General features: G+C 39.3%; 1 protein-coding gene across 3 annotated transcripts in view; it reads left to right on the top strand.

The window, feature by feature from the left end:
• Nucleotides 1-608: 608 nt before the first annotated feature.
• Nucleotides 609-22493, top strand: part of LOC137258808 (protein CBFA2T1-like) — a 122531-nt gene continuing 100646 nt past the window's right edge. For 2 of the 3 annotated variants that reach the window (XM_067796500.1, XM_067796499.1), the window contains exon 1: nt 1749-1913. In XM_067796500.1, the coding sequence (XP_067652601.1) occupies nt 1814-1913 (100 nt within the window). In that variant the 5' untranslated portion in view covers nt 1749-1813. Of the gene's footprint in view, nt 1914-22493 lie in introns of all 3 variants that reach the window. The other variant, XM_067796501.1, reaches the window with a different exon arrangement.

The following is a 22493-nucleotide window of genomic DNA, read 5'->3' as shown; positions in this document are numbered from 1 at the left end:
TCATTTATGTACAAACATCCATCCTTTACTGCAATAATAACACTTCATTTATGTACAAACATCCATCCTTAACTGCCACAATCCCACTTCATTTATGTACAAGCATCCATCCTTTACTGCAATAATAGCACCTCACTTATGTACAAACATCCACCCTTAACTGCCTCATCCTGAATTAATGTGAAAACATCCACCCAGTCCTGCCTGGCTGATGGTGTATCAACGTGCACATGATTTTATGACACCAACCACTGACTTGCTGACATTCACTCACTCCATTTACAGTGACAGATCCTTCCATTTGTTCCTGTATCTAGAAGGGCCACCCTAACTCTCCGCTGACTGTTTCTCTCTGCCACTCACACAGCATTCTCTCCCCTCCCCCACTGCAGCAACGACTACTGGCTGCAACATACGCACACTGCTATCTGCGCCTGGTCCTACTATTGATGTTGCATGTTTCCCTTCCTCGTCAGCTGGGTGCTGTAATCATACTTCTACTCCACACACAACAACCAGGAGATGCTGTAACATGTGTTCCTCCAGATCACGTGCCAATCATCCAGGTGGGCGGGGTCAGGAATGAGTGAAGGACACAGTGTACACCTGGTGAATTGATCAAGAGATGGACTGAGTGGAGTACTATACTCCCCATGCCATCAGCACTCAATGAATACTCGTGACCATAAATCTACGATACTTGCTATGTTGTCTTCTTACTGTTTAAATGGATCATATGTGAAATCAGCCAGTGTGAAATATACATGACATTAAACAGCAATTATAAAAGCATTCCTATGGATTCTGTTATTGACCAGTTCCAGGGAGGATATAGGAAGGCTTGTGATGCCGCACAACAGAGCAGGTGTTATTTGCCCTGAAAAGTATTTAATCTGAAAAGTTGATGGATATTTCAGAAATTAATGATGAAATATATTTGAAAGATATTTTACTGCTTAAACCACAGAACTGGTAAATATAATCTGTCTTGTGATATGACTGGAAAGGAAGGATCTGATGCAGCAGGAAATAGATTGCCTAGAACAATGGACTTAGGTGTCAGTGTCTTATAGTAAAGGATGCATGTGACCCCATGATAGTGACAAGATATGAACGAGTATATACAGTGATGGAGGAATGTATATGGAGTCACATACACACTCAATAGATATATACATGTATAGACAGATGGAAACAACACGTCAATCGTGTGCTGACAGTCTATCATAAGACCATTAATACTGGAATTAAAATTGATTTATCCAATCAGTTTGTATCAATTGGGAGGTGATAACAGATGAAAAATGGATGTGCAGATGGACAGACTGTGAAAGTGACATGACCAATAAGGACAAAAACACCTGTACATAAATCTGTTCTTCTAATGACACTAATGTGAAGTGAACAATATTTTATGGTGTTCTGTGATATATATATCTATATCATTCAGACCCACAGACCCTTGAAGACCCTCTGTTGATTTTGTCTGTGTGATGGCCAATGAACGTGATGTCTTCCAAGACTGCAGTCACAAGACAGCCACAAACAACCCACCTTTTTTGGCGTCAAATATAGATGACTTTTTGAAAATATTGATCAGGTGCACAGAGCTGGGCTTCACCTGTGAATCCTCTCTTTTGTGAGATGTATATAAATGTATTTGCAAAATGTAGTTACTTCATTTTTTTCACCCTGGTGTGCTTGTGACAATTGTAGAGCTTCCTTGTTGAGCTTCGGGAATTAGTTTAACTCACAACCACGTTTGTATCACCAGTTTCATTGGAGGATCATTGACAGTGTTAGCCTGACTGAAATGGGTGAGAGATTGAAACCCATAAGCTTGATGAATCTGGTTAAATCCAACCCCCAGCGATACAACCGGATTACCCCGCTGAGGCATCCCACCCAAAGAAGTAGGTGAATTTATGATTTGTCACACTATTTTTTTTTTTTTTCTTGTAATTTAATTCTAATTTAACGGTAGTGTAGCTGCAAGATGAAGATGAAGCTGACGTGGTGTGGTGTAATGTGGTGGTGTTTCCCTTGATGACAATGTTGATGATGATTGTAATGTGATGTGATGTGATGATTGATGCCACAATCTAGCTGTATGCCAACAGCCTTTAAATAGTCTGGACCATACCATCCAGTGATTGATGTCGTGATCAATGGTCTACCACATGATCTCATGGGATGATGGTAGTGAGTGAGTGAGTGAGTGAGTATGGTTTTATGCTGTTTTTAGGAATATTCCAGCAATATCACTGTGGGGAGCACCAGAAATGGGCGTTGTACCAAAGTGATGTTGGTGATAATAACCAAATACTGAATATCATTAAATTGTCAGTGGTTATCATATATGCCTCAGTACTATCATGAAAGTATCATTTGGTTTTAAATTTGTGTTGATCCAAAATATAATATTTGGATAACATTCATATATGATAGCACTGTTATAATTATTGTAACTGTAGATGTAGTAGTGTTTCAGTTGTCTCAATACTCCTAGGCAGTGGTGAAAATAATATTGTTCAGGGACTATTAGACAGACAAGTGACACCCTGGTTTGCACAAATTTCACATCTTATCAGTATGCCTTGTAACATTCCATGTTTATGGATGTTTTTGAGACATATTATTCAGCATCATCCCATGATTCTCTGTGATCACAAAACCTATTTTCATCAGTGACTGAAACATTGTAGTTTGGCTGGGATCACACTATATATTCTACAGTTTTGATACAAGATAATGATTTTTATGCAGAAGCATGTATAATGTGAATGACCTGCTCTAAGAATTAGAACAAAATAAGTGACCCTCTTGCGTGATGTCCTGTACAAAATCAATGAATGTTCTCTTAGTGCTAACATAGTGGTAAGTGCTGTACATTAACATTAACTTACGACTATCTTAGTGCTGTGAAAGGTTGAAAATCAAGGTCCTGATAGTCAAGCATCAGCATCCCTAGCTTAAGATGCCCATTTCTGATGTTCCCCAGTTTGGTATTGCTTGACCACTGCTGAAAGTGGTGTAAAACCATACTCACACTCCCTTACCATTTTACTGTCAGTATCCATCACTGGTAAAGATGCCAGTACTTTTTTGCCACCTGAACTTCATTCATACACATATTTCACATCTTCATTGTATGTTCTCTTTTGAACATCTCAAAAGTTTAATAAACAGTTCTCAGTTTGCAAAGATGACTGACTTGTTCATATATTACCCTGTACAGGGGTTAGTTTGTCACATTATGTTGTTCATCTGGATCATTCTCCTGGTCTGTGTTTGCTAATTTATGGTAGTGTCATGTTAATTAAGATGGCGATGCCTTCTGCTCGTAGTCTGTTTTAGGTGTTGTGGACACTTCAAGATGTCGGGTAATCCTCATGCCTCTTTGAAATGTTTGTTTGAAATGTGGCAATGACTTCCTATGTTGTGAGTACTCACCAGATTTTTACCTACTAAGAGAAGATCCTTAAGTCTTGGCGTGAAGAGAGGAGGCAGTTGAGGAAAAAGTGTCAAGTCTGTCATCTGAAACAGGGAGTTGACAGGGAAGGGTTCCAAGTCTTCGTCTGAGGCTACCTCCCAGATCAGTTTGCAGATTTCTTCACCTGAATTAAACATCAACTGAAGGGAATGACTCGATGCTGAAAAAGCACTTCCAGGTATTCTCAACAGAAACTGACAGTTTTATGATTCAAGCAGTTTGTGCCATCTTGGCAGATAGATGTATCCACCCACCCTCACCTTCTGTACTCCTCTGCAAGATGACTTGGATCTGTCTGTATGGACTATGGATTTGCTACTACTGGTCAACAGTGTTGACCATAGCGATATAGATCATCACCATCACACCATGTGATGTCAGAACATCTGAACACAGACCATCTGAACACAGACCATCTGAACACAGAACATCTGAACAGTGAACATCTGAACTTGGGATGGAAATAATGGATCTGAAGATCAAGGACAACTGTCAGCCAACGATTAAGAGGCCTGACTCCACCATAATGTCCTGGGTAGCATTATTGTTCACTCCAGATCTGGGTCCAGGTTTTCAGCCAATCCAAGACTTGAACCATCTTTTTTATCCTGATTTTTTATATCAGCTTTCATGGCAGAACATAAACCAGTACAGGAGAGTGGATATCCCAGTGCTAGATTCATACTTCACAGAGGCTCCATATTGTGGACAGTGAAAGTGGCTCGGAAACTCTGCTTATTCATGTCATCACTCCTGTTACCAATAAACAACACAGGGATGTCATTCCTCTGTGCTACCCCAGGTTTACGGGAGCATTGGAGAGGCAATATTTTGTTGTTGATATTCTGATTCCCCATGTTTGCAGGTCTATTAGAGATACAGTAATATATATTCCTGTACTGTACAAGGTTTGCAGGTGTCAAAAACAGCAATTAATATTCCTGTAATATACCTGGTTTACAGGTGTAGTGGAGATACAGTAATTTATATTCCTGTAATATTCCTGGTTTCAGTCCAGGATTTTATGATCATCAGTGTTGGGCACTTGGTGCCAGGCTTCCTGATGTTGTTAAGGTGATATAAGGTATAAGGTCATTTTGTAAGAAATATTTCATGATCTTTATAAAATCTCTAAGATGAAGGCCATGGATCAAGGTCTAAAATCACTTAAAGATAAACTATCATCCAAATCATTTTTGAAAGAAAACATTCAGTTTTACACTGTAATATTGATGTGCTGTGAATGTTGTGCTAAATGTCAGACTAGTTTCATATAGTTCTTATATTTTGCAGAGGATAAAAAATGTAGCATTTATTTCATCTGTTATTGAAGAAGAAATATTGAAGTTATTGTGTCCTTATTTTGATTAGTTACCATTGGAATGAAGTGTATATATTAGAATAACTTTTTGAATTAAGTGAAATGAAATATCCTACCATTGATTATATATCAAGTAATTTACTTAGTGGTCTGTCAACTTGTGATATTTTTATTTTTTTATATCTGAATTACAGTGAATCTGATTCCTGTACCATTTCATGCTTTTTGTATACTCCAAGCTGGCATACATTCATGCAACTCACTCACTCACTCACTCAGTAGGAATGAAAACCTATTTCTGATATAAAAAAGAATCGTGCTGACACTTGAGTAGCACACTTTTGCACAGTATGAAATTTTAGAGTTGAATCACTTTTTCATCCCTGTATTGTTGGTAATTTTATATAAACTGAGTTCTGTTCATACTTTTTAAATACCAAATGACTGCTGGTGTCTTGGTGTTGTGTGTCAAATCTACAATGTATGTTTTGTTGTATATTATTCTCAGTTTCTTTGTAGCACCATGAACGTGCTCAGGTGCATGGACACATGTGGTTTGGAAATGTCCTTAATTATTATACTACCCATCAAAAAATTAGACTCACTAGTGTAAATGTAGCCAATTTTTTTTCAATCAACTGTTCTAAACTAGAATTTGCAAATATATTTTAATCTGTAAAACGTATATTATCAATAAAACTTTAGACTCAATTAATTCTCAACAAAACTCTACACCAAAACCCTGCTGTTCACATGCATGTTTTTGCACATGCTTTTCAGCACTTTGATGCATGATCCTCGCGCATTTCATCTGCTTCAAGTGTGCAGTTGGTTCCCCCAAGTTAGTGGAGTAATTAGTCTTTTACGTATAATGAATGCTTTAATTGAGTCTAAAGTTTTGATTGATTGTATGTGCTTTACAGATTAAAATATATTATGCACTACAGAAGGTTTAGATGATCCTGGCACAGTCAGGTTGCTAAGGCTCATCACAGGGATCACTTTGAGCAGGGATTTGGGGATTTTTACCAATTGAAATACAAAATGTCCCATTGAAATTTTAATATTGGGAGAAATTCCCATAACTTATGCATATGTAAAAATATAGAAATAGCCAATAATTTTTTTTGAAAATCCATTTTTTTGCAGATTAAGGAAGAGATTTCCCCACTGACCATTTGCTCCAGAGCAATCCTTGCTCAACATTAGGTTAGTGACCATACAGCGAATGGGGACTTCTTCCAGGAAATGCTGCCTAGTCTAACCCACCAAGCACTTTCCGGAGAATATGTAGACTCCCCAACACTGCAGCCTTCTGTATTACCCAGAGTGTCAGAAGAGCTGTGCTCCCAGTGGAGAACTGGGACACTTTCCTGATCGGTGCCAAGAGACCAGGAGACCAGGAAGAGACCAGACCAGATGCAAAGCGAGGTCCACATATTTAGCATGCCTTTTCCTGATTCTTGTCAATCATGTTGCTGTAAAAAATTCAGGTCAGGAGATTCAGTAACATAAATATGTTCATTGGCTTTATCATAAAATTCTTCTGAGTCTGTATATGGGCCTATTCCAAAGAAGATGAAAGGCATGATTTTTCATCATGCCCTCGACATGTTCTGGGTTGTACCATGGATGGACCTCAGAGTCAAAGCCACAGCCAAGGGGAATAGGGTAGGGCAATCAACAAGCATGCCATCATGTCTTTTAAGGAACATTGTTTGTGCCAAGGAAGGGCATCCACTGACAAGGCATTGAACAGTTTCTGTCGGTCAGTTACAGTCAGTCAGTCAGTAACCATCATAGACAACCAATACCCATTTCTGAAACGTCCTATTTTCAGGGTACATTATAAATCTGATATGTGATTATGATACAACTCCATCCACATGTATGGTGATCCCCCCTCTATTGACCCACCCACCCCACACACCACACACCACACACCACACACCACACACCATCCCCTACATGGATCAACTGGAGAAGTGATAAGCAGGTAGAGAGTGAGCACTGGTGGTGGTCACATTCAGTCAGACCAAGGCATGTTATCCACCCTTGGACATATACAGGTTATTGATGACTGACACCACAACTAAGGATCTGGAATTCAAACCCTTAACATGAAGACACTGTCCACGCTAAGGGAAGCAACTCTCCCTCTTTTGTCCTTAGCTTGTACTGGACATGCCTTAGACTTGCACTGATGGACAGAAGAATTAAATGGACAGACAGGCTAAGTGACATGTGGGAGGACAAGTACAAAGTGAAAAGTACACAAATATCATTCATTGTTTGTAAAAAACATGTGATTGGCATGGTTAGAATCAGCTGCTCGCTGCTGATTAAGTGGTAGCCAAAAAATGTGACATTTCTGCTTGCTTAATCCATTTCTTCCACCTTGTGACATAGAAAACAATTATGAATGGTTTGGGTGAGCGGCACTAGGCTTGCCAGGCAGCAGACAGTGCATCAGGCCATACAGTAGACTTAACATCTAGTCTCTCAAATTAAATATTTTACAGAATCAAAACATTCATAAAAATTATCATGAAACATAATTATAAGGAGCACTTTCTTTATTGTGCCTGCCTCATAATCTAGATTTGTCACATAATCTAGACTCGCATGGACTTTCTTGTATATGTTTGTTTCAGTGTCTGTATGACACGCAAGGCATACAGAGGTGCAAGCTCAATCCATGCACTCCTCTCCAGGAAACATACAGAATCTCTGTTGTGTCTTGAAATGATCTTTAGCCATGGTGATGAAGATAGGGTATGGATGATAGACTTGCACAAGTCACCACAGCACATACATTTTAGTTTAAATACTAATTTCTAGAGTATATAAAGAAAGCCCAACAGGTTGTTCCAATAAAATACAAACATCTTCAGTATTGTCATCGTATGTAGGCCTATTTCTTTAAAGGATATGATTACTTTTCATGTGTTTGCCTATCATTTAGTACAGCCTTGGAGCAAAGGTAGCTTTGTGAGTGTCTTAACAAATGCTTTGAAACAGTTTGCACTGATTATGTGATGAACACTAGTCAAATTCAGCAATATTCCATCTGTAGGTTGAAAAACTGTCATTGATATTTAAAGGATCATCCCATAATGTAGGTTGGTCATTTATTTCGTGCCACACTCAGAAATATTCCAGCTGAATCCAGTGATAAATAGCATGAGTATCAATCTACATACCCATAATTAGGATATGATAAGACATGTCAACCAAGCCAGTGAGCCAGAACACCCAATTCTGCTAGTTGCCTATTACAACAAGCATGGGTCGCTGAAGACCAGTTCTAGCACACTTCTTCATGGGATGTAAGAACGGGATGCAATGTCAGTGTTTATATTATTCTGTCAAACACATTAGTTATATTGAGTACGAATAGAAGACAGTGTTTATGTTTTTGTGTTGAACATATTTGTTGTATTGAATAGATATAGAAGACAGAGGACATTTTTTGTGTCAAACCTGTTTGTTGTGTTGAATGCATATATAAGCCAGTGAATATATTTTTCTGCCAAGCATATTTGTTATATTGAATGCACAAAGATGACAAAAACTATTTTGGGGTGTCATATTCAGTAATTATAAGCTTGTCATTGAACACACTGGTTATATTATGTAAGAGTTGTAAACTGTTCTATATGGGTTGCAGTGTGTATTCTAAAACAGATCAGTGAATGCATGGATACTATTTTCCTTTTGGCACCTTCTGATGTATGTTTCTTTTCCCTGACCAGTAGAACGGCTTCCTATGAGTTAGTATAATTTCCATGATTACAACATCTATACCAGATAGGAAGTGGTATAGATTGCAGTGGTTGTGAAATGTACAGCCCAACAACAGCTGTCAAGTGTTTATTTTGTAAAGTGAAATTGATTTATTATGGCTATGATGGAAGAGTAACCATGTAACCAGTAATATGGAGACAAATGGATTCAAGAGCGGTTTCATTCATTTTCATTTGATAATTCATTTCAGATTTCTTTTGTTGAATTGTCTTTTAATATATAATAGCCCACAGGGTCTTTCTCAGGAACTGGGCAAGAAACTTGATGTAGACTTGGCTTGGAAGTTTTGGAGTTTGGGTTTTCAAGGACTGTGATATAGATACTTAATATTTACATAATATCTGAGGCTCCTAAGATCACATTTTACTTATCGGTAACCATTTAGCAAAAGTATTTTAAACAAAAGATTTGTGTTCATATACAAAAAACAATTGCTGCTGTGGTACAGAATCTGTATTGAAATAGAGAAGTTGTGATCTGCAAACCTAGCCATAAGCCACTCAAAGAAATAATATAGTTTTAATGGTAAAAGATTTGTTTGTTGGTTTAGTGTGAAAATATCTGATGATTCTGTGTTAAAGATGTGTTACATTTGCCAGAGAAAACTTTTCAGTGTTTTTTTAATTTCATATTTTTTTTTCAAACATTTACATTTACAAACCAAAACAATGTACATTTTTTCAAAAAGTGAAATATTTTAGTTTTATATTTTCAAATTGTGGTCTTCGACAAAATAACCATGGATCATTAATTCTGAAAGGATGGTTTTTACATCTCTTGTGAAAAAGACTAATTCATTGCAATTTGTACAGTTATATATGTAGGGGAATGTTGTTGAACACTATTGCAGGTAGTCCATGGTTTTCAATGCACATAGGAAACACCTTATTGATAATTCTTCAGAACGGAACCATGTTCTAACTATTAGGAAGCAGAAATTATCATTTTGAGGCTATTATCTATCAACAATACCATGGTGACAGCATCTGCAGATATGTTAGTAAAAAGTGAAAAGTGTTATGTACATTAAACCATGGTTAACGTTATTGCAAAACCCCAAGAAACAGAAAATGACCACTAGATTTAGTTCATTGTTACTGTAGTTTGTTATATGAAGTTTCATGAAAATATACATCAAGTGATTTGGACCCTTGAAAACATTGATTGGGGAAGCCAGGTGTGCGAGAAAGCATGGAGACAGCACAGGTTAATGAAATACTAACTTTCTCGGCACATACTTTTGAAAACCTGGCTGTCCCTTTCTCTGCACTCCTCCCTCGCAACAAACAGTAAACTGTGTGAATTTTTTATATTAGATTTCTAGATTGTTGAACTACTTTGTAATTAATGGCACAAAAATTCTGCAAAAACCTCACAGAGTTTGTATAATGATTTGATTATGATAAGCATTTCACTGAATATGCAATGAGGAACAGTTTTCAAGTTAGACTGCACATCATTGGTTGGTTTTTGAGCCAAGTGAACTATAATTAAACTAAATTACATCTCAAAATCTAATTATAAATATAAAACCAAAATATACCATTTCCACTTATGCGGACATCACTTTGGCACTTCCTAATTCCTTTGTTCTTATCTCCTTACTGTTATATTGAAACACAAGTGATTGCAAATCAGCTTGTTTGGTAGGAGATAGACAATACCAACCTGCACACAACACCTGAGTAAATAAACGAACAGTTTATTACACAGTTACTGAAAAATTTACATAATCAGTCAGTGATAGAAAAGTTGACAATTAATTAGTAGAACATGTTAACAGTGCAATCAGCTATGAACATACATGGACAATCACAATACATACCAGTGTACACAACAGTAGTTTAGTACTCGATACATCATCCCTGTGTGTGTTCATACAGTCTAGATTCTGTAACAGTCCATCAGTATATTAAACATGCAACCCTAAAACAGTAGTATGGATTAGATGACAAATGCATCCAGGGTATAGTGGAGACTTTTCGGAACGTATACCCTGGAGATATCGAGGATGACTGCTCTATGGTTTTATTAACTTTAGAGATACTGGTCCCTGATTATGTCTGATGCTTTTTATCAGTGTGACCCTTGACAGGTTTAACATTTTGGAACATGGTCACTGTTCTGTGATATTTCCAGGTATCAATTACATAGCATGTCATAAAATATTGGCAAAACTTTGTCCAGTTTTCATGTGTTAACAGGTTAATTTTAAACTGAAAGGCAGTTGAAAGATAAGACGTGAAACATTTTAATTTCTGTGACTAAGTGTTAGTGTATAAACCTAGGTTATAAACAAACTGACCAAAATTCCACCATTCCATGTTCCTCCAAGACTTCTCCCTGCAGTGGGCCTGCAGGCCACCTTGATATTCACTTTCAGGCGCTGCAACCTGCTGTGTACATCACAGAGACTTAATGGCCAGATTATGAGGCTCAACACTCTTAAGTGCTTAAACAAGAGGTATTTACTCAACTGACCAAATGCTGGATGTGAAGTACATATGTTACAGCTGACCAGTGGTTGAGTTTCAAAGGGGAAGTTTGGTTAAACAGGCTTCATGATGCACGACAGGACTAACGATTCAGAAGACAGACCAGCTGAAGTCGTCTTGGGAAAAATATGTATTCTTAACAAAATAATTGAAAACTGATCTGAATTTTACCTACAATTGTTAGAATTTTATATGATTAGATTTTAGTCTAGGATTTTCCTTTCCATGAGATATATACAATCTAACTTTTCTTGTTCTGTGAGGATATGCATGGTGGTTTATTGTTCAGTTTCCTGTTGTGTGAGGTGAGTAAGTGATCGAGTTTAATTTTACACAGCGCTTATCAGTATTCCGTCTATACGGAGCAGTCTTTAAATATTTGAGTCTGGGCCAGACAATCCACTGATCAGCAGCATGAACATCAGTCTATGATGACGTGTCAACCAAGTCAGTTAGTCCGACCACCCGGTTTCACCTCTCATGACAAACATGGGTTGTTGAAGATCAATTCTAACCCAGATCTTCAAGGATGCTTTGTTTGAGGATTTGTGGTTATTCTGGTTTCAGTCCTAAACAACCTGTGCTTGTTGTTAGAGGCAACAAAATAGATTTGTCATTGGACTACCAACACAGCCTGAATTGTTGTTCATAATATCAACCCCAGGTTTCTCTAGTTAGGTCTTTATATAGTATGAATAATTATATAGTTTGAATAATCATATAGTTTGAATAGTTATTCAGTGTTTGCCCTAGGAATAAGTGTTTAAGAGTTATCGTGACTCACTGGTGCCATGATACAGAGTCATTGGCATGTTTTGGGAATCAACATCAGTTTGGAACTTTCATCAAGACATCAGCAGTGTCTGTTTAATAACAGCAAGAAAAAAGCAAGGCAAGGCAGGTCAGGTATGTGATCATCACAGAGCAGCTAACTGGCAAACATTTAGTCAAAGAGGTTTTGATTATCTGAACAAAAGCTTCTAATTCAATGCATGTTTGAGATAATTTGTGCATCAAATACTCGGGTTTTCTTTGTGATGGCAAATACTGTTGAGGAGTGTGAAACAACAATTCCTAAACATGGCAGATTTAGTATCACATTTCACTCTGAGGTCCAATACCAATTCCCGTAGCCAGTGGTTTGTCTGCTCCAGTTTTGAACTGCTTACACTAATTACTGGCATGTACTGGTACAGAAGTGAGTAATGTGTACCTCTGGTAAGTCATCCTAGTCTGTCTGACAGTCCCTGGACCACATTATTTCCCCTACTGCCTAACCCTTCCAACACTGCTAAAGCCCTAAATGGAGCAAGTCTAGATTTCACCAGACTCAGTCTCTCAACTCAGGCTCCTTTTCAATTTATATGGGTTTATTTGTTAACATTGAAATTATATACATATAGGGACTAAGTGTTAGTCAAAGTCATCCTTGAAGCACATAGACCATGGATGATGATCTAAAGGTTCATCAACAGTTGGGAGAACGATGGATGTGTCATGAATGTCTAGAACAGCTCCTAAATGTAGTGTTTACAGGTTGTAATGTTAAATAGGTTAGTTTCTGATGTGAATCTAGTTAAAACAATGAAAACAGATGTAATGATGATAGTGTGATGTTTGCAGGTTTTATCCTAAATTGTCTCAGATTAGAGTTTGGTCATAGAACAATGGTTCTGCCTTGTCCAATTCGGCTTCCCCACACCGAGCCCCATACCTTCAGTATGAGGTACAGGAAGAAGGGTGGTGGAGTGGGCAGTGGTCTTGATACTAAGTCAAGTTAGAAGTTCAAGGATTTGCATGCTTCCTTGAATATTTTCAGGCATTTGAAAATTGTATGATCAGATTTTTTTTACAATTATAATACCTTATAAGATTGTAACCTTCAATTATTTTGAAATCTCTCCAACTTTATGAAAGAATGTAGCAATGTTTCTCAGTTGAACCAAATCAAATTACTCAAAACATCTTTTATAAATAAAAAATGTGAAATTCATGAAATTGTAAATTGCAAAACGTGCCAATTTGTTTTATATGCAATCCCTTACGCTTGTGATATGTTCAGTGCCAAAACAGTGTGATAGTTTAGCGCCCCTTTAAGTCGCCCATCTCGGTGGCACAAGGGCTGCAGGCCGTCTGGCTCAGTGTTACAAGTGTATGTATGTGTGTATCGCTGATGGAAGGCAGAAGGATTGGGGGCCCATGTGTTAAGCAGACTGGCAGAGTTTGGTTTCGCAAGCTGTTTGCCACAATCAAAGCCACATGTTAGGCTTGTACACACTGGCGCCAGCCAGTCGCAGACAAATCTGGAGAATCACTCCTCCTGACCTCAGTCAAAACAAAAATTCTAACCATATGAGTTGGCCATGCCTTTCTAATGGTTAAATACTATACGAGTAATTGGAAAGCCACATGGCTTCCTCTATCTGTTCTCAAGTACAGCACTTGTGCCCCACTCACTGCCGTTCACTATACCCAAACCAACCTCCTGAGGTGCACATTCATCGAATTCTACCTCAATATTGCTTGTTGGCAGGTTTTTTAGGTAGTGGGTATTTCGGTGGGGAGGGAGGAGGGCGTTTTTGTGGTATTTGTGTCCTCATTGGCGCCAAGAAGAGGAATATCAGCATGCTTCCTATCAGATTTTTCACAAAATGTGTAGATATGCTGACATTTCTGCCTGTTAGGAAAATCCAAATGATATGATTGAAATGCATTTGTAAATGATAACTGGGTGTCTGGACCTCATCTCTGGAGAGTCATTCATCTACGTTTGTCACTCTAGATAACAGCAAAACAATGCATGTAGTTCACAGTTTTTTTCATTCATGTTATCTAGATGGGTTTCCAGACTGCATATAATCATACCCATTGTGCTCTGTAATGTCATCAAGGAAAAAGTATACCTGTGTTCTGTTCCATCATCCCAACACTGCTATTGAGCAACTTACATATCATACTGTAACAATGTTGAGGAAACTGATCGGATGAATCTATTGGTGAATGAATGTCAGGTGGTCCTGTTAAAAGAGTGTCCTGTTCTAGAGACTGCATTCCCCAAATGTGGACCGGATTCACTACCAGCAAGTGTCCACAGTGAAACACCCAATCAACCACTGTGGCCATGTGGCTCACCAGACACACCTCCAGTTGCCCCTCCCTCTCATTGCCTGTCCTGGAATGTCCTGTGGGGAGGGGGTGTTGTGGTGAATTACCCCATCTTGTTTGACAGGCCACAGCTCGGCTTGTTTATGGCAGTGGTTGCTGGTGTGTCTGCTCTTGAGGTCACTGCGTCTGTCTCTAGTCAACATTCTGTAGTCTTGAGGTCTCTGGGCTATCTACAGCTGCCTGTGTTGTCTTGACGGAGGTCTTGGTTCTGGTAACTGTCATATCTTCTGTTCCTGTGGGTCATAAAGGCCTCTGTTCTCAGTTAGGTGGAACATTACGATTGGATGGCAGCTGTCATCTGGTCGGAGTTACATAGCTGATGCCTATTTCAAGGTCATCATTTTTGTATGTCTCTGATCAGTGGTTGACATTTTTGTCTCTGCATCCAACACAAAGTACCCTGATAAAATCTCATTACTAAATGAGACCCAATCATGGCACAAAGGGGACATGGGTAGTTGTTATGTGCAGCGAAGGGATACTCCTGTACAGAACCTGGCCCAGTTGGAAGTTTCTGCCGTTTTACATCAGGAATAGTGTAGCATGCCCCTTCAAAGGATCAGGAGGCTTACAGAGGGTATGAGGAGGAGAGTGCTGGCTGTCATACAGTCACATGGAGGTCGTGTAAGACATGCAAAATGGCATTTTGAAAGTTCACGTTGACTGATAAATCCAGCATTAAACAATCTAGGGCCATACTTGTACTGACATTGTTTAGTATGAAAATCAGTTTGTTTTTTAAATGAGCTAGTATCATCTTAATATCAACATAGATTCCAATCATTTTGTCATTTTTATGAGTCTGTGTTGAAAGCCTATCATTGTTAAAATTCATTCTTTTGTGTATATATATGACAGTAGCTATTAATTCCTTTACAGTTAATTAGAATGGAAAAACGAGTGAGACGTACAAATATTAATGTTGCTCCAGCTTGGGGCAATGATAGTCACATCAAGTCATGGATCACAGAGTCACAGAGGTGCAATCAGAGTGCCAATCTAGAAGGATCATGAACCATTTTCTGCTTGGCTGTAATGTATGTCTGCTTTATTTTTTTAGAGCCTTAAGGTCTGATCTTAGGTTGCAATATTGCAAGTATAATGCTTGAAATCATTTGTTACCAGCAAGTTTAAGTTTTAGTTCTTCCACAGTTCTGGTGCAAGATTTGAAGCCAGTAGTTGATTTGTTGTCAGGGCTCTGTTCCAAAAATTAATCATAGAACTACACTGGTCGTAGGTCAGTTTTAAGGAAAGGAGTTGTGATCAGATTACTTTTAGGTCACTTGGTGGAATGGACCCAAGGCTTCCCTGCAATAATACTGCTAGAGTATTGCTAAAAGTGATGTTCCCTGCAATGATACTACTGGAGTATTGCTAAAAGTGATGTCTCCTGTTGTGATACTGCTGGAGTATTGCTAAAAGAGATGTCCCCTGTTGTGATACTGCTGGAGTATTGCTAAAAGTGATGTCCCCTGCAATGATACTACTGGAGTATTGCTAAAAGTGATGTCCCATGTTGTGATACTGGTGGAGTATTGCTAAAAGTGATGTCCCCTCTTGTCATGTTGCTGGAGTATTGCTAAAAGTGACGTCTCTTGTTGTGGTATTGCTGGAGTATTGCTGAAAGTTATGTCCCCTCTTGTGGTCTTGTTGGAGTATTGCTAAAAGTGATGTCCCCTGTTGTGATACTGCTTGAGTATTGCTAAAAGTGATGTCCCCTGTTGTGATACTGCTGGAGTATTGCTAAAAGTGATGTCCCCTGCCATGATATTGCTAGAGTATTGCTAAAAGTGATGTCCCCTGCCATGATATTGCTGGAGTATTGCTAAAAGCGATGTCCCCTGTTGTGATACTGCTGGAGTATTGCTAAAAGTGATGTCCCCTCTTGTGATACTGCTGGAGTATTGCTGAAAGTGATGTCTCCTGTTGTGATACTGCTGGAGTATTGCTAAAAGCGATGTCCCCTGTTGTGATACTGCTGGAGTATTGCTAAAAGTGATGTCCCCTCTTGTGATACTGCTAGAGTATTGCTAAAAGTGATGTTCCCTGCAATGATACTACTGGAGTATTGCTAAAAGTGATGTCTCCTGTTGTGATACTGCTGGAGTATTGCTAAAAGAGATGTCCCCTGTTGTGATACTGATGGAGTATTGCTAAAAGTGATGTCCCCTGCAATGATAGTACTGGAGTATTGCTAAAAGTGACGTCTCTTGTTGTGGTATTGCTGGAGTATTGCTGAAAGTTATGTCCCCTCTTGTGGTCTTGTTGGAGTATTGCTAAAAGTGATGTCCCCTGTTGTGATACTGCTTGAGTATTGCTAAAAGTGATGTCCCCTGTTGTGATACTGCTGGAGTATTGCTAAAAGTGATGTCCCCTGCCATGATATTGCTAGAGTATTGCTAAAAGTGATGTCCCCTGCCATGATATTGCTGGAGTATTGCTAAAAGCGATGTCCCCTGTTGTGATACTGCTGGAGTATTGCTAAAAGTGATGTCCCCTCTTGTGATACTGCTGGAGTATTGCTGAAAGTGATGTCTCCTGTTGTGATACTGCTGGAGTATTGCTAAAAGCGATGTCCCCTGTTGTGATACTGCTGGAGTATTGCTAAAAGTGATGTCCCCTCTTGTGATACTGCTGGAGTATTGCTAAAAGTGATGTCTCCTGTTGTGATACTGCTGGAGTATTGCTAAAAGTGATGTCCCCTGTTGTGATACTGCTGGAGTATTGCTAAAAGTGATGTCCCCTGTTGTGATACTGCTGGAGTATTGCTAAAAGAGATGTCCCCTGTTGTGATACTGCTGGAGTATTGCTAAAAGAGATGTTCCCTGTTGTGATACTGCTGGAGTATTGCTAAAAGAGATGTCCCCTGTTGTGATACTGCTGGAGTATTGCTAAAAGAGATGTTCCCTGTTGTGATACTGCTGGAGTATTGCTAAAAGAGATGTTCCCTGTTGTGATACTGCTGGAGTATTGCTAAAAGTGATGTCCCCTGTTGTGATACTGCTGGAGTATTGCTAAAAGAGATGTTCCCTGTTGTGATACTGCTGGAGTATTGCTGAAAGTGATGTCTCCTGTTGTGATACTGCTGGAGTATTGCTAAAAGAGATGTCCCCTGTTGTGATACTGCTGGAGTATTGCTGAAAGTGATGTCCCCTGTTGTGATACTGCTGGAGTATTGCTAAAAGTGATGTCCCCTCTTGTAGCACTGCTTGAGTATTGCTAAAAGTGATGTCTCCTGTTGTGATACTGCTGGAGTATTGCTAAAAGAGATGTCCCCTGTTGTGATACTGCTTGAGTATTGCTAAAAGTGATGTCCCCTGTTGTGATACTACTGGAGTATTGCTAAAAGTGATGTCCCCTGTTGTGATACTACTGGAGTATTGCTAAAAGTGATGTCCCCTCTTGTAGCACTGCTTGAGTATTGCTAAAAGCGATGTCTCCTGTTGTGATACTGCTGGAGTATTGCTAAAAGAGATGTCCCCTGTTGTGATACTGCTGGAGTATTGCTGAAAGTGATGTCCCCTGTTGTGATACTGCTGGAGTATTGCTAAAAGTGATGTCCCCTCTTGTAGCACTGCTTGAGTATTGCTAAAAGTGATGTCTCCTGTTGTGATACTGCTGGAGTATTGCTAAAAGAGATGTCCCCTGTTGTGATACTGCTTGAGTATTGCTAAAAGTGATGTCCCCTGTTGTGATACTACTGGAGTATTGCTAAAAGTGATGTCCCCTGTTGTGATACTACTGGAGTATTGCTAAAAGTGATGTCCCCTCTTGTAGCACTGCTTGAGTATTGCTAAAAGCGATGTCTCCTGTTGTGATACTGCTGGAGTATTGCTAAAGGTGATGTAAAACTTGACTCAAGCATTGTAGGTTGACAGTCTGGGTAGAGGTGACATGATGTTCATGACAGATCATTGAATGATTTGCTGACACATTTGTCATCATGGATCAAGAATGTCTGATCCACAACATCAGGTGATTTTTTCATGTGTAGAAAATAACACTACATGTGGGCAGAGCAAACTCAGACCACATGCATATGGGAACAGTAGACAATACTGAGATGTGAGCGGATCTATCTGATCACATACAATGTGTTATGTGTGATATGAAGAACCTGAAGCATCTGTTCATCATGCTGGGTTCAATGCCCCACATGGGTACAGCCTATTGAGTGTGTCCCACCAAGATATTGCTGGAATATATCTAAAAGCAGCATACTCACTCACTCTCTATAAAGTTTCGAGATGACATCTTTCTGTGGCACCTGCATAGATAGTATGTAATGGGGACCACATCTTATAAATTAGCTTTTGACAACATTTTTCACTGAATGAGTATGTGACATGATGATTACCACTTGACTAACCCATCGCCCCTCATTTCATTTCAAAATTACGTTTTATTTCAGTACAACTAATCCTCCAATCCTGAAATCTGTTCCTTAATGTAAATTATAACTTCTATAGGCCTTTCTTGAAAAATGAGGCTGAAATCCAAGAAAGCACAGAAAGTGAGTGAATATTTTCTTGATTAGATACTTGTGGTCAGTAATATAAACTACTCAGCTTTGCCAAGGATTAACATGGTTAATGATACATCTTCTTCAGTGAGTGTGAGGGGCAGTAGGGTGGCCTATTCATTATAGCGTTCAGTCCTCACGGAGGAGGCCCAGGTTCAGTTCCTCACATGAGTACAATGTGTGAAGCCCATTTCTGGTGTCCCCATACAGTGATATTGCTGGAATATTGCTAAAAGCAGCTTAAAGCCGTGCTCAATCACAAGTGAGTGAGTGAGTGAGTGAGTGAGTGAGTGAGTGAGTGAGTGAGTGAGTGAGTGAGTGTGAGTGAGTGAGTGAGTGAGTGAGTGAGTGAGTGAGTGAGTGAGTGAGTGAGTGAGTGAGTTGCTGCTTCAGTTATATTCATGGATAAAATGAGTCATCCTGACTTTTACAGGTGTGTTTGAGTGCACAGCCTGGCCACTATCAGATATTCACAAGCTTGGTGACAGGTGTTTCTGCATAAATGTTGTACACAGCTGAACCTGAAGTTGTATCTAATGCCACGAACAAAGCGTTGACAGCAGAAGGATTTACAAGATTGTAAAGCTTGCTTTAGGAATTTGTGTATTTCATGCCTTTGTTTAATTTATAGATCATGCTTCAGTTAGGCAATAGTATATTTAAGGATTTGTTAGAAACTGAAAAGTGTGACCAAACATGAAAATGTCAGGGCTCAGGTGGTCCATGCAATATTTTCTAATAGTGGGATAGCCTAGTGATTAAAGTGTTTGCTCGTCACTCCGATTCCTCTCATGGGTACAATGTGTGAATACAATGTCCCCAGCCATGATACTCCTGGAATATTGCTAAAAGCAGCATAAAAAACCTAAACACACTCACTTACCCTATGCCCATAATTTGCTGTGCAGAGTTGTGCCCCCTTGGTTAGCCAAAGAGGGATGTGACAGAGGTGTCATGAGTTCAAATCCCAGATCCTGGATTATGTTCCAGCTGTGTCAGTGCCCATTCCCTTTAGTTTTACCAAAGTCCAAGAACTGCATCTATCAAGGTTTACCTTCCACATGAACTAAACTGCAGTGATGTGGCTGAAATATTATTCATGTTTAGCCAAATTTACTCACTTGAAACATAAGGAGTTGTTCTTTCTGTAGGTTGGATATACAAATAGTGAGAGATAACAAAGAGTTCAAGATTTGAATAGTCAGAGGTACCAAGGGTTGGAGATTCAGATAATCAAAGATACGAAGAGCTGGAGATTCAAATAGTCATAGATACCAAGGATTGATATTCAGATAGTGAGAGATACCAAGAGCTGGAGATTCAAACAGTCAGAGATATCAGGAGCTGGAGATTCAAATAGCCAGAGGTACCAAGGGTTGGAGATTCACATAGTCAGAGATACCAAGGTTTGGAGATTCAGATAGTCAGAGATACCAAGGTTTGGAGATTCAAATAGTCACAGATACCAAGGATTGGAGATTCAAATAGTCACAGATACCAAGGGTTGGACTTACCATGGGTTTTGACATACAAATGGCCAGACATACCAATTGTTGGACATTCAAGCAATCAGAGATACCATGATTGAAGATACTATGACATACAATGGTCTGGCAAGCATTCTGCAATATGATGTTGATATTTGTTTAGGACCCTCCACACCAGCAGGAGGAGGCCTGCCACACCAGCAAGATGCAACTTGTTGTTGAGTATGTGAACCTCAAGGGGACTAAGTTGAAAAACAATAAGCAATTTAACGAAGTCCATCATTACAGTCATAGTGTGGCACCATGCGTTTCACCCAGCTCTTATATCAAGCATGATACCATGGATCAACAATACCATGGGTTGGAGATACTCAGGGTTGGAGATACCTCTTTCAATTAAGATATGGAACGTTAGGGTTAATGTTTGCTTGTCAGGCTTATAGGTGTATGTAACATGGGCCTAGTGGTTGGTGAACCCTGCAAGCTGTGATGTGGCTGCAGTAGTGCTATCAGTACGAGAAACATGCATGGAGCCTCTCCAGCAGATATACACTGTTATTATGATAGGCATTTGATATGTGATAAATTGGCAAGTGCAGTTAGGCCATAGCAAGGTTTCTTTTTGTTCATCTTCTTCTCATTCCATATATACAAAACAAGTTAGACAAGCATTGGCATTGTCGATGAGAACACGTCTGGGTTTAAGTTCCCATGTTTGTAAGAGAACCCTCAAACAAAGATCTTGCTGTTATATGAGTGACCTTAGTGACTCAGTATCATTGTGCCCAAGTTGTGACGTGTGGCCTAAGCAACTGAGTGTCACTGTGCCCAAGTTGTAAAACATGTGAGCCAAATGACTGAGTGTCATTGTGGCCAAGTTGTTATATGTGTGACCGAAGTGACTGAGTGCCACTGTGCCCAAGTTGTTACATGTGTGACCTAAGTGACTGAGTGTCATTGTACCCAAGCTGTGACATGTGTGACCTAAGTGACTGAGTGCCACTGTGCCCAAGTTGTTACATGTGTGACCTAAGTGACTGAGTGTCATTGTACCCAAGCTGTGACATATGTGACCTAAGTGACTGAGTGTCACTGTGCCCAAGTTGTGACATGTGTGACCTAAGTGACTGAGTGTCATTGTACCCAAGCTGTGACATATGTGACCTAAGTGACTGAGTGTCACTGTGCCCAAGTTGTGACATGTGTGACCAAAGTGACTGAGTGTCACTGTGCCCAAGTTGTAAAACGTGTGACCCAAATGACTGAGTGTCACTGTGCCCATGTTATTAGCTGAGTAATTGAGTGTCCTTACAACCAAGATGTTACTTGTGTGATCTACTGTGCTGAAGTACTGAATGGCATTGTGCCTAAGTTGTAACATTCCACCCAGTTCATTGAGTGCCAACATTATTGATAACTAGTTAACTATATTAGTCACATGTTTCAAATCTTTCACAACATATATATCTTCTGTGAGTGATACTCTCTTATAATCTTGGACTGATACTTATACAATCACTGGGAATCAGTCTGACATGCAGAAAATATGGATATGAAGAGGCAGGGATCTTTTTGACATAATGTGTCAAATGCATTGCACTGGGCTCATAAATCTGAGTTAATTCCATTCATGAGGATACACCTCCAGGCCGTGCAGTAATAACACGTGTGCACGATGTGAAAACTATGATCGGCCTGCCATATATTTGCAGCACATATTTTTTAAATCCCTGTGAATTATATCTAGAAGATAAATGTTAGGTTGCGGAGGATGTATTTCATGTCTTTCAAGAATGAAGAAAATGAAATGTGCACAAAGCCTTGATGCCTGTCATGATGGAGTTGTAACAGGGAGATCAGCCAGTCAGCAGATCCACACTAGTTTCCAGGCAATAAATATGTTCTTATGTGCATGTGAGGTGCAGAATTGGTTGTATCTGATGACGGAATTACACACCTGTTTAGCTGCCACCTTTTAAACCCTGTTAGTGGCAACTAGATTGGTTACAGTCCCTAATCATAGTCTGGGTAATTCGCAAACACCTGGTGTTGGGACTGATTTTCAGTGACTCATTCATACGATTTTGAGAGCCTGTTTTACCAAGGCATGGTATTTTGCCAGTTATACCCAATGGAATTGTTTCAGACTCCGGAACCAATTTAGATTTCGTGATGCCTGTTACTGGTCATACATATTTTGGAT

This window comes from Haliotis asinina, chromosome 12 (genome assembly GCF_037392515.1).
Source record: "Haliotis asinina isolate JCU_RB_2024 chromosome 12, JCU_Hal_asi_v2, whole genome shotgun sequence".
In the NCBI taxonomy this organism is placed as follows: Eukaryota; Metazoa; Mollusca; class Gastropoda; order Lepetellida; family Haliotidae; genus Haliotis; species Haliotis asinina.
This window is presented reverse-complemented; position numbering and strand designations above follow the sequence as displayed.